At 37.1% G+C, this 14,087-nt stretch overlaps 1 protein-coding gene across 2 annotated transcripts in view; it reads right to left on the minus strand.

The window, feature by feature from the left end:
• The window catches only part of SESTD1 (SEC14 and spectrin domain containing 1), a 130,929-nt gene that overhangs the window by 34,325 nt on the left and 82,517 nt on the right, over positions 1-14,087 (minus strand). For both annotated transcript variants that reach the window (XM_063428674.1, XM_063428675.1), the window contains exons 6-7: positions 2,458-2,571; positions 1,772-1,869 (exon numbers count right to left, since the gene is read on the minus strand). In XM_063428674.1, the coding sequence (XP_063284744.1) occupies positions 1,772-1,869; positions 2,458-2,571 (212 nt within the window). The remainder of the gene's footprint in view (positions 1-1,771; positions 1,870-2,457; positions 2,572-14,087) is intronic.

Raw genomic sequence — 14,087 nt, forward strand, 5'->3', positions numbered from 1 at the left:
ATTCAAGTCCAAACAGGGGAGGAGAAAACCATCTGATACACAAACAAAAAAAGCAACAAGCAGACTTACATAAAAAGTGTATTTTTTTTAAATACAAAAGTTTTAAAAGAACTTCTAGTTTACTGATGTAGGCTGATGATAAAAAAATAGAAAGGAAAAGAAAAGTAAGGAACAGACTAGAGAATAAGCATGTACGAAAGTGTGCTTGAGCTCAAAAAATTTAAATAGTTTTTGTTTTAAGATATATAATAATACATAAGTCATATAGACAAACTACCAATGTAAATATATAAATATATAATAATACATCAATGAGTTACATAGTTACATAGCTGAAAAGAGACTTACGTCGATCAAGTTCAGCCTTCCTCACATTTTTTGCTGTTGTTTCAAAAGAATGGAAAAAAAAAAAAACCTAGTCTGTATCGCTTCCAATTTTGCAACAAACTAGGAAAAAATTCCTTTTTGACCCCAAAATAGCAGTCAGATGTCTCCTTGAATCAAGCAACTATTACCCCACTAATTAGAAATTATATCGCTGTATGTTATGTTTTTGCAAGTATTTATCCAATTGCTGTTTAAACCACCTCTTCAGGCAGAGAATTCCATATCCTTATTGCTCTTACTGTACACATTTCCCTAACATAATATCATTGCTCATTTCCCAGAGCCCTTCCTCTTAGTTATCATGAACAAAAGTGCCTTCTCTAAAGAGAGCAACTTTCGATTATTGGTTTAACACTTCTGCAGGTAAGTAACTTGATGGGAAGTGGTCATGTACCCTTCAGGTCAAAACAATCTCAGACTTACACTTATACGTTTTAGTGCACGTCTTACTTTCCTGGTTTTAAAAATATACTACACTATTAATTTATCTTTGTCATCTGTTTTGAAAGTCATCTATTTTGTCGTTTAATATCACTGCACTAAAGGACATTAAAGGTGCCACTGCCACCTCCTCCTCAAGCATTTTATCATGGCTGGAGAGGCGAGACCCTGGCTGGGTTATGTTGCCACCAGCCTCATCCTGTGAGCATACACTCTTCATAATTTGATCAGCTGTATTATTTACATAAATAACATAATTGTTATTGATAGATACTACAAGTTCTTATATTTAATTAAGACTAGTTAATGGTCCAGAATACCTTTTTAGAGATGGCGACTCCTCCAAACTAATTCACAATATGTTACAGTTGTTAGGATATCCAATTTGTGATACAAATCTATTGGCCATTTGGAAATTTATTAAAAATACTTTTTTTTTTTTTTTAATCATGTTTTCAATACTTGAGGATTTTTGGTATGGTTATATGACATGATGCATATTGATGTACCATCTTATCCATAAAAGAACAAATATAGGAACTCGTGTAATTGCAAACTGGGATGGAAGACAGACAGACATATAAACTACTTTTTAAAAATCCTTCCAAACCCAATCGGTGTTTTTCTTTGTACCTTGCCATATAGCATGCCAAACATAACACATATGACTTTTTGTTTATTTATATAATGCTATTGAAAACACAACTAGTTTTGACAAGCAGATCAACCATAGCTACTCTGCAATGGTGGAGGTTAAAATTATGTTTTTGTTTGTACACACAGTCCAACCTTTTCAGACTTTGGTTCAATAGATGTGTAAATATAATGGCGTGGCTCCCCGTCAGTTTTAGGAGAATGGCTGAATGCACAGATGCAGACAGGAGAATTGAAATTGTACGGCTTAAAAAGACCAAGTTGGGTACAATCAGTTAATTTCACAAACCTCTCCTTTTCATTCTGGTTTCCCTTATCACTTCCATTGTTGATAACAGCTAACTCATCCAGCAATGATGTAGACTCTTTTGTGAACTTTTCAAATACCTAGGATGCAAAAACATGATTATTTCACACAAAGAGTGAGAATTGTGTTAGACGGCACAGGGTGAATGCCAATTCGAAGATGTTCCAGGTAAATAATTGCATGCGCTAGATGAAAAATGTCTATATTTTAAAAATGATATTTCTTATTAACAATTGTCTGAATTGTGTGAATGTTCATGAATAGAAACAGTCTGGAAAAAAAAAATGCATTTACAGAGCAACAAATAACGAAAAACCCAAATCAATAAATGATGTAGGTTTTTATACAGGGGCTTAAAATAAAAGTCCTGTGCTTCTAGACACTCACCAACCATAACAATCTCAACAGAGGTGAATTTTTACTCTCCATAGAAAAATGTACATACAATTATAAATAAATAGAAATAGTATTTATTGGTAGGACAAAAGTACAGGACCACTGCACTCAGACCACTTCATTGACATGAAGTGGTCTGGGTGACTTTATTAGTCTTGACCACAGCTTGGACGTAAAAAGCAAGCATGACGTAAAATTTCCGTCACGTGTCCTTAAGGCGTTCAACTTTCAAATAGCAGTTGATACAAATAACATTAGTTCATTTTACTTACAAGCCTTTTATTCAGCCAATCCATGTGATCGTAAGTGAGGCTCCCACCAAACTCTTCTGTTAGTTGACATGGTTCTATGTATCTTGTCAATTTGTTGCCAGAAACCAATATAACCTACAGAACATAAAAAAGAACACATCATAAGGTTAATCAACACATATCAAAATATTACATTTTAGGCATTAAATTACATACTTCTCCTGGATGCTTTGCACTGACCTGTAGCAAGATTGCAAACCATTAGTCACATAATAGAGAATAACAGACAGTTAGGGATATCATGAGACAGAACACACTATTATGTACTGGAGTGGCCAGATGTCGGAGAATTTCTTTACACTAAGAAGTCTCGTTATGGTAAAGTCATGCACAATACAGATAAGCCTGGTTAATGGTGATGGTGTTTTTGGCCTTTCAAAAGTTGAATGGTGCAACGGGACTAGGTCTCCTGGATAAAAATAATCTTGGATCATTGATATGAGCAATAACAATATTGTTAAAGTCGTGGTCTCAACTTTGACACATTCAAAAGTTAGAATTGCTGGGAATGCAATGCAAATGCAAAGTGCATTTCAATTTGAGGCCAAAAAAGCCAAACTGGAAAAAAATCTTCACGTCAGCGGAGAAGCGGTTCTCTGAGATCTCAATAAAAATTACTTGGCGAATAATCAAATCTTCTGAAAAATATACTCTACCAGGGACGCAGTTAATTATTAAAAAGCAACACCAATCATGACCACATTAAATATATTGTACATCATAAAGAGCAAAATACATTCTTTTATACATGGCACAAAGAAAGAGCAAAACAGATTATCTTATACAAAGACTATCGGGTTTGTACATGTTTTTACGGTCATCTAATAATACAAGAATGCCTTGATAAAAATGTACAACATCCACAAGACGTCTGATTCTTAATAAACACGCTTACACAAATGTAATAACTTTGACCCTTTTGTATCTTTTCAATGTATATATTTATATTTCCGAGTCACACTTTGCATTTATTCAGATGTCCCTTCTTCTCTTGATTTCTAAAAATGTGGAATGTTATAACAAAAGGGAAAAAAAATACTTACTAAGGAAAACATATTAAACGTATGCACATTTGTAATTCTGCAGGGAAAACTAAGAACACCACAAGCTAGGATTAATAATGCAAAATGATAAAAAAAAAAGAAAAAAAATGTTCATAAATCAAGGTTACATCAGGTCTCTTATTGAAACAATAATAAACGATAAGCCTATTGCATGCTATCTTGTCTCATTAGAATTGGCAGTTTGATTAAAAAACATCAGTATTTTGAAACCTCGAGAGAACAATGTTCTGTAATTAACTATGATGGTAGCAAATGTGCAAAACAAGGTTCTAGCAGTACGGAATGCAAAGTCCATATTTTTGTTCTAAAAGAACACAGTTACAAAATAAGAACTAAATAAACAACCAATGTTCATCAATGTGTAGAAGAGAGCATCATGAGACTGACTAACATTAAAACAGAAAAATTAGGTTGAACCACTCAAATAAAGACCCCGCTTTAGATTTCAGTTAAGGTAACCTGGGCCTTATGTAGCTGTGCCGATGTGTGTTTAATACCAACACTTGAAAAGTGTGCTGCTACCAGCCTATATAAGCTTCACCAGTGAATATGACAAAATGTGACATTACTGATAACTGGTCCTAGAGTAAACTCTACGCCGATGACATTGCGGATACTGCAATTGGCACTGTGCCTAGTGTTGCACTCCCCAATGCAATGTGTGCAATGTGGCAACACACGACTGGATTGCAATCAGCCGCAGGTGACCTTGATCTTAACACTAACAAAGTATAACATTTAGTTTATTTAATCACAGGGGATTGCACGAGGACACCATATATCCTTATATATTACAACTCGAACCCCTGTAATTATATAAACATAATGTTATACTTTGTTGGTGTTTAGATCAAGGTCTCCTGCAGGTGACTTCAATCCAGTCGTGCATTCCAACGTTGCACACATTGCATTGGGGAGTGCAACACTAGGCACAGTGCCAATTAAAGCATAATACTCTATATCTGAAACTAAACTTGGCACCCATACATTTAGCCAATAAATTTACAGGCGCAGCGCAGTTGAACAAATTCTGGAAAATTCTTGAGGTGTCGAAAAAGTTAAAACAAATCTCCATTTAGGGAAAAGTCTGTGGACTTTATAAAGTAGAAAATTAATGTCACATAAAACCCAATTGATAAAAAAAAATAAAAAAAATCTTGCTTGGCAAGAAAAGTAACACTGTAACCTCAAATAATACAGTTCTACAAAAATATATCATCTTTCTTATTCTTTACATGACACTAACCAACCATTCTTCCTAAAAACCCATTCTTCCTTCATTTCCAGACACATATTTTTTCGTGAGTTTTACTCTCATCTATCCTATATAAGCTATCCCTGCCTTTATGTTTTCCTTTTTTTAATTACCAATTTTTTTTAATTTTTTTTTTTACACAAAAGGCTCTACCGTCTACCCAATCCTTAAAAGCACACTAAAAATCACTTAGATCTCCTCATATTAATGAAGAGGAATTTGTGTTGTGGGCCTGTCCTTTTAAAGGTGCACTCCAGAACCTTAAAGCCATTTAGCTTGCTGAAAATCTGTGTGTGTGAAGAGTTTGTCCTCTTTTTTCCATTTTGCAAAAAGTGCAGATTTCAATGGAAATTTATACTTTTATGAAATGCCCCCTGTGGCATTCAAGCAGACAACAGGTCCTATTACTTCCTGGTTTGGTTAGCTCAGTGGAGCTAAACTCAAGAGGCAGCCATTGCCCAGGGCACCTGCCTTGCTAAGACTTCTCATTAAGCTGAATTGGGAAGCCTGTGACTGGGCAGCCAGAGAGTCTGGGTGAGATTACAAACGGAGAGCTGGCAAAGGCAGCAGACAAGAGAAATGCATGTTTTGCAAGCGATTTTCCGAAAAAAAAGGCATAGCTAAATACATGGATGTTGCCATTGCGGTATATTACTAAACAGTGATTTTAATTTATTTTTCTATTTAGGCAGTGGAGTGTCCCTTTAACCTTGCAATGTAAAACATTGCAGCTTTTTAGAAACATCAATGTTTGCATTGTAGGCCTAAATTCACCCCCAGTATGTTTCTTACAGGCAGCCACTAGAGGTGCTTCCGCGGGACTGACCAAGTAAAACTCGGTTACGTGACATGGAAGTTCTAAGTGTTCCTCTTAGACAGTGGTTCCCCCTAACAGTCCAGGATTTAGGGATTATCCAGTTGTGTCTAAGGTGTTTTTAAAAAAACAAAACAAAACAAAAAAAAAAACACTTTACATACAACAGGGTAATCCCTAAATCCTGCACTGTTAGGGGGTACATGAAGACTGGGTTGGGAACCACTGTTCTGAGAGACAAACTGCAAGCTTCTTCTAAACCCAGTTATAGTATCTTGTATTTTCTGTTCAGATGTTGTAAAAATTCAAACTGATACTGGCTTATGAAATCATGAAGAAGTTTAAAAAAAAAAGAAAAAGAAAAAAAGAGAAAAATTGAAAAGAAATAACAATACTCTTTAGTCAAACTATGTCCCAAGGCATCTTAGCTGTAGAAACATATTTCTCTAATCTGCTACAGATGCTGTCCAGATTAGAAAATCACATAATATTAAAAAAAATACCATGTCTATTCTTATGAAACTTCACTAAAAAAAAACAAATGAAGAGAAAAAAAATTACAGGTTTTACTAGCAATACTAGCATCACTTCACGGTTTTCTGTCACATTTCATTTCAATTTAGAGTCAAAAGAGTTATTTCCACTGACTTAGAATAACAAAGTCAGACATTGTTCTATTTCTACAGGCTGGAACATTGCATGGGATATCAGCAGCCAGCATTGCTATAGAACTGCACATCAAGATATTTATGAAAATATAGCTTGAAGTTACTTCCGTTCATGATTCTGTCAAGGAATTCTGCGCCACACAACCCATGCAAAAAATGTTAGTAAAAGGTGACGCATTAGTAAATATAATTAAAATATGTTGAAATAATTTTGTAATGACATTCATAGCAGCAGTGCATGAATATTAAATCATAACAGACGCTGGCTGTGAGCCATGACATTTTATTAAAGGAAAAATATTGGATATGTCTGGAGAGAATTCTATATACACACACAAAATATCATCTAAATTCAAATTATTTTCATATTTTCACTTGATTCATTGTTTTTGTCAGATCTCTGGCATTTATCCAAAAAAAAAAAAAAAAAACAACAAACAAACAAACATATTTACATGCTCTATAAAATCAGATATAAATTAATACAAAATCATGATTCAAAGAATTGGCCAGAAAAACATCATGATTATTTCAAGAAGCTACAAAATTAAACAGTACTGATAAAGATTGAGGAGTATGTCAGTAATATTAAGGGGTACCTCTGATCAATTTCTAGGACATATCCAAAAAATGATCTGTGATTGTACAAAACGATGCAACGCATTCAGCACCATAAGAACATAGTGTGATATTGGTAAATGACAACAAAAAGCGTTTAGTTTATAGCAAGATAATAAATTACAATATGTATTTTAAGAAAGATTTTTTATTTAGACTTTTAAAATATGCAGGATAAATAGAGTGAAATGGAAAAGCAGATGGTATACAGTTATTCTTTGATTTGCTCTGCACTATAATCACTAGTCTGCTACTGCCAGGAGTCTCAGCGACACCTGCAGTACGGACCCTAAAGTGAAAGTTTTCCTTCCTCATAATATATATATATATAATTTTTTGGTCTCTATTGATACTTAACTTGTTTGATGAGAGTGTCAGCCGATTCGCTCAGTCTAATTGAATTCCATCCCAATTCAGAATGATGAAAGTTGCTTAGATCAGTGCACACAGCCTATCAATCCACTAGGCAGTAAAAGTCATGTTCATAGACATAGCATTACAGATAATAAATACATAGTGAGGCAAAATAAAGTGCAAATAGTTTCAGTGAAAAACTAAGCACTAATAAATACAATGGCCAACAATTAAGTGGCTCTGTCACCAAATTATTCCCTGGTACCCAGCATAGGGATCCCTCTCTCGAGCCCTCTTTACCAATCTAACAACAAGTTTTAATGATCCATGGACAACTTACCTTTCTTAACATTGTTCTAGTCCCGCCAGGTCTTCATTCTTGGCACTGCCATTATGCATTCCTAAGAAGGCAGACGCCGGAAACACCATCTTATTCCCTTTCTAGGGCATGATTGTGAAATCACATGCATTCTCAGTATACCGATGGAACTGGGTTCACTCTGGTCTTCGGTAAATAGTCAACATAGATAGATGATCCATGATGCACCACTCCCGAAAGTGACACAACACTGGAATGAGATCAGTAAAGAACGAGACAGCCAATGCCAAAGGCCGTGGAGCTTGACTTTTCCACCTTTTGACAACATTTGTCCACTAGCAGACTACACATCAGGAAAATACTTTTCATTACGTAGATTTTAAAAATAAACATGATTTTAAAAAAATGAAAAGAAAAAACAAACCTCAAAACAATGGGACAGCCCACAGCAGGGATTTTTGGACATGTTAAAAGAGAAAAAAAAAAGTGACAAAACTACTTGAATCAAGAGGAAATTAGAACTATTAGACTAAGAAAAATGTAGATTTGTTTCTATAATTTTTTTTGTAAACAATTTTCATGAAAAAAAAGAAAAAATGTAAATTCATATATGTTAAGTTAAAGTGAAAAATGGAAAATAGACTAAATGTTAAGCCATTTATAATCATATGAAACTAATTCATGGTGATTAATGAATATATATCTTTTTGAAATGTAATATCCTGCCTTTCAACTCCCTCAAGCTTGGCACTGGTCTTTGAAAGGCAAGAAGTTAATTTGCATAAAAGCCTACTGAAACATGAAAAAAACTGTCTCTGGGGACTTGTAACTAATAACAGTAATACTTAATCCATTTACCGTTAACACAATCTGTACTAAAGTATTGATCACCTCTATGAAACATGGTAAAAACAAAGGTGGTGTGGCTAGTCTACAAGCATGAGGGTTTTTTAGACATTAAACCCAACTGCTAAAAAGCAAGAAAGAAAATAAAATGCGAAGGCAAATGGCACACATGGGGATCTGAAGTTACATTTCTTAAATTTTCTTTTTAGTAGTTTGCCTTAAAATTACAGCTCTGAACCCCTGCCAAGAGAGTCACGTTTTTGCTTATTTTTACCCCGATACAAATCTCCCCTTGGACTAGTTATAAGCAGAAAATTAACTCTGGACAAATTCACTTTTCCTTAAGTCACACATGATTGCAAGGTCTGCATCACGTTCAGCACTGTGCTTAATTTATAGGTATTGTATATTTATTCATCAAGAAAGGAACCATCATTCGATGCTCAGTGTACCCAAGAAAACCCAAACACAAAAGGATCACTGCTTGGCAAATCCAATAGAGAGAGAACACTCTCCCACATTAATTACTGTACAAAGTTTTAGCGAGCAACAGAAGACCGTTCTCATCACGGCATGCATGAACCCCCGTAGAGTGTACTTTCCCATTACATTTGGAAGCTTTTCCTAAAAACGATATTTACAAAATTCACAGGTCACACGGCACATATTTCAAAAGGAGGAAAGTATACAATGAACATTAAATGCGCATTTTAAAAGCAAAAATATTTATTTTTTTCTAAGATATAATTATAAAGAACTACATCAATATGTGATCTAAATTACATTTCTAGAGAGGTCTCTTTTCCCAACCTGCTGTTGTATATGAAATGTAGACAAACTGTATCTGGAAACATTACCGAGTTATTGATCAGAAGTCGTTAACATTCCGCATTTATCCAATTATAATTGAATCGTAATATGGGAGCAGTAAGAGGTAAAGGAATGCAAGAATAAGGCAACTTGCAAGAGATATTGCTTTCAAAAAGGGAAAGTAGATTTACAGCTTTAAGAGTATCTGCAAATAAAATATACAAAGATCCTGAACGATGCCTAAATGCATAAAAGAAGAACGTTGGCCGATTCAATTAACTGATCACAGCAAATACCAGTAAACCTATAAGGAACCCATGTTAATTATTTTTATTTATCAGACATCAATTAATACATTAATTGGGTCCAGGGCAACTAGATGAAAAGGCGGTGGGTAGAGCACTGGCAATTTTATTAAAATATGTTTCTCTATTAAAGAAGGATATCAAATGCATAAATTCCGCACACGTGCATGCTAGCACAGAATTTTCTGCAGCAATAGCTTACACAAGCATATACTGCGCACACAGCACTGCGACCGTTAATTAAGTTACATATTTAGTTCCGCGTTCGCCAGCAAGGTATACAAGTTAAAAAGTACCAACGAGAATATTTTTTCTTTAAATAAAATTAGCCAAGTTTAGTTGTGCTGAACACAGCCAAGTGACAGTTCGTCTTTAAATACAATGAAAACCCTCTCATAGTTTAGTCTTCAGTCTGTTTAACCAGGAAGTAGATCAATGTTTCTCATTACAAAATGGTGCTAAAACTTGATCGATAAATGTAGATAACAGACACAAGCATACCTACATATACAGAGACTTCATTTCCTTTAAGGCATAAAAGCAATAAAAACACTAAACCTACTTTACTTCTTTGAGTCTGTGCATTATGTCATTTGACAACAATTTCATTTCTAAAGTCTACAATGATTGGAAGAGAAATTTCCTTTGCGAGTATTTCTTTCCCAATGTAGATTATTAATCTTTTAAATCTTTTCCGCAGAGCTATATTTCAGTCTTTGTGTCTGGTAAAAACTTACTGGTTACTCCTGTAACTATTTTTTTAATTTTTCTTTTCTTTTTTTTTTTTTTTTTTAAAGTACTCTTCCAGAGATAAATGGACCCTAAACATAATAAGGATGACACATCTTGCCAATATTAATCAATTATTATTTACTATTGCAGGCTAAAGAATACACTTGAAGGGTCATTAATGTACTCTAAAAGCGCTAAATTCTGCTTGGTTCTAGAGAATATGAGGCAGCATAGATGTGTTGACAACCCTGTTTTAAAGGGACACTGCCCAAATACAAAATCTAATAACATTCCTGCAGGGGCGTATTTGCCGCGAGGCAAACAAGGCATTTGCCTTGGGCGGCATTTTCTAGGGGGCGTCAAAAAAAGCCGCCCCCAAACGCCCAGGGCAAATGCCTTGTTAGCCTTGTGGCTAACAGACATCCTGGGCTGGTGGCTGCTGGGCTGGTTGCTGGGCGGGTTGCTGGGCGGGCGGGCGGCTGGCGAGGGAGCACTTCCTCTGAGCTGTCTGCTCAGCTCCCTCGCGCGCCTTAGAGTGAGGCTGGGAGCCGGAATATGACGTCATATTCCGGCTCCGCCTCCCAGCCTCACTCTGCGGCGCGCGAGGGAGCTGAGCAGACAGCTCAGAGGAAGTGCTCCCTCGCCAGCCGCCCAGCAACCAGCCCAGCAGCCCGACCGGCAGCCCCACTAGACCCCAGGGAGAGGGAGAACCCCCCCAGCATTCCCAAAGGTAAGGAGGCTGGGGGGGTAAATTAAAAAAAAAAAGAGTTAATGTGAGTGAGTGTGTCTGTTAGTGTGTGTCTGTTAGTGAGTGTGTCTGTTAGTGAGTGTGTCTGTTAGTGAGTGTGTGTGAGTGTGTCTGACTGTGTGTGTCTGTTAGTGTGTGTGAGTGTGTCTGTTAGTGAGTGTGTCTGTTAGTGTGTGTGTGTGTGTCTGTTAGTGAGTGTGAGAGTGTGTGTGAGTGTGTCTGACTGTGTGTGTCTGTTAGTGTGTGTGAGTGTGTCTGTTAGTGAGTGTGAGTGTGTCTGTTTGTCTGTTAGAGTGTGTGTGTGTGAGAGTGTGTCTGTTAGAGTGTGTGTGTGTGTCTGACTGTGTGTGTCTGTTAGTGTGTGTATGTCAGTGTGTGTGAGTGTGTCTGTTAGTGAGTGTGTGAGTGTGGCTGTTAGCAGCTAACAGACACACTCACACACTCACTAACAGACACACTCACACACTCACTAACAGACACTCACACACACTGACATACACACACTGACATACACTCACTAACAGACACACTCACTAACAGACACACTCACTAACAGACACACTCATACACTCACACACACACACTGACAGATACGCATCCATTAGCTAACAGTTAGCTAATGGATGCGTATCTGTCAGTGTGTGTGTATTTAGAAGGCGGGGGAAGGGTTGGGTGGGGGTGGCGGGGGGGGGGTGGGGGTGAGGGGGGCGCCTGAGTTTTGTCCTGCCTAGGGCAGCACAAAACCAGGATACACCACTGCATTCCTGTATAGTAGATATATGTCAATGAAAACTTGTATGCATTTAATTATTGTTTTTTTTTCATTAGGTGTATATTGGTAAAACATCTTGTACAACCTGCCCATATTTTCTGTGGCTGTCCAATGACAGAGTTCAAAATACAGCTCAATAAGAAGTCTTTGCAAAGCAGGTGCTCTGGGCAATTGCCTGTGTGACAGAACGCTGGCACTCCAACTGAGTACCTCCACCAATCAATGCTCCTAGTGCTCGCTGAGAACTCCAAGCACTCCAACCGACACCATCAGCACTGCAGATCCCACTTCCAGCGATACAGCTGCGCCAGGGTCTCGCCGTCTCCACCCACCCTGGATCCATGATCAGGATCCAGCTCCCAGTGGGTGACCCTCTCCTAAATTCATTGAGCGTAGCAGGAACAAATCAAGCTATTGCAAGAGCTTACTCTGGGGAGTTAGTGATTATAGAAATCCCCAGAGTGTAGGTATCCCTTCCCCCAAACATGAGCCAAGGCTTCAAGAAAGGTTCAAGATGATCTGATTTTAATGACCACACACTGGCTTTTATGCAAGTCCCCATGCAAGTCCCCATCCCACAGGGTGGAACACAGTACAACCAATCACAGACAATACAAACAAAACACTCCTACAGTGACATCACAATCCCTCCTTTCTATCCTGGAGATAATTGGGAAGTTATCAAATTATCGCCCAGGACAGAGGCAAGACTCCATTAACCACATGGTTACAAAAAGACATACAATTACACAATGCTACAATTACTACATAAAACATATACATGCAACATATCCCCAGATAGCTTAGATCTGAGTGCACATTATTATTGAATGGCGCTCAGATCACATACATACAATTCAATTGCCATGGAGCCAAAGTCTTTTCCATAGTCTTTCGTTAAACGAATAGGCTCCATGGCATAGCTATCTGGGGTAGCACTACTCACATACTGAAAGTCCCGAACACCCCGGCAGAAATACCCAAATAAACCTCAGGGTAAAAATACAGCTATCAGCACAGGGGCCATAGTCGGAAGGCAGGAGGCTAGCCAGTAGTCCCCTCCAGGCACAAGTGGCAAAGGGCACTTCGTCACAGCCTGCATCTTGGGTTTATCTCCACTGAACTAACCAAACCAGGAAGTAATAGGACCAAATGTTTGATTGACAGCCAAAGGGGTTAAACAAGGTTAATTTATAAAATTCCAAATTTTGTTTTTTAAATCTACACTTTTTGTAAAATGTAAAAGAGAGGACACACTCTTCACACATAAAGCACTTCAGCAAGCTAAAGTATGTTAGGTGTCTCTTTAAAGCGGTTCTGTCACTTCTGAGTATTTCATAGAGATATAAATCTTTATGAAATACTCATACTGACTGCCTTCCAATGCAAAAAAGATTTCCATAAGGCAAAGTAGGTTGCTCCACATTTGTATTTTGTCCAATCCGAGCAATAGTCACCAGTGACAGCTGTAGGATGCAGGCATCATTTTGCTTATCACAAGACGTGATCTAAGAAAGCTCCCCTATTGTCGCGTGTTTCTCAAAAGACTTCAGTATTGCACTCACGTGCATGAGTTGATGAAGCTCCAGGAGCAGAAGAGGGTCCCATGGAAGAAGATGACTATTGCAGCGAAAGTCCATTCCAGGTAAGTATACCTAACTTTCACTTCACCCCGTAGCCAACAGACCCTAAGTGGAGAAGTCCCCTTTTGAGAGCTATGCAAAGACCACTGAAGGTGGCAGATTTGCATTAAGCTATAAAACATGTGGGAAAATTGGCTAGTACCATGTACAGGTCAAATGATTAATGTGAAATGGACAAAATCCAATTAAATCTTGTGATCAATATCTGCAGAATAGTATAGATGAAAGCAGACATTTAAACTTCCTATTCCTAATAAGCCATTCAATCTTCTCCACTAATCCTACTACAGTGTTTTTCCTTTCCGTCTGATAGAATGAGGTTGGAGATAATGAGTTATCACTATATTTAAGTGCGGTTGCGTAGGAAGCAGGAAGGTGAAATGCCAGTCTGCAGACATCTTAAATAAAAATCAATATACTTAAGGGAAAACGAGACCATGCTAACCGTAAAATGCCTTAAGTCCACATATAAAGAATAAAGAAAAGGGGGGGAATGCAGAACAGCAGCACCTTACATTCTTACCAATGAGAAACTGATGAGCCAAACTATTATAACAACATTTTAATTTTCTCCTTTTTTTTTTTTTTAAAGAACAAATTACTGCCATCAGTAAATCCAAGATGATGTAATACAGACATTTTA

This window comes from Pelobates fuscus, chromosome 8 (assembly GCF_036172605.1).
Source record: "Pelobates fuscus isolate aPelFus1 chromosome 8, aPelFus1.pri, whole genome shotgun sequence".
In the NCBI taxonomy this organism is placed as follows: domain Eukaryota; kingdom Metazoa; phylum Chordata; class Amphibia; order Anura; family Pelobatidae; genus Pelobates; species Pelobates fuscus.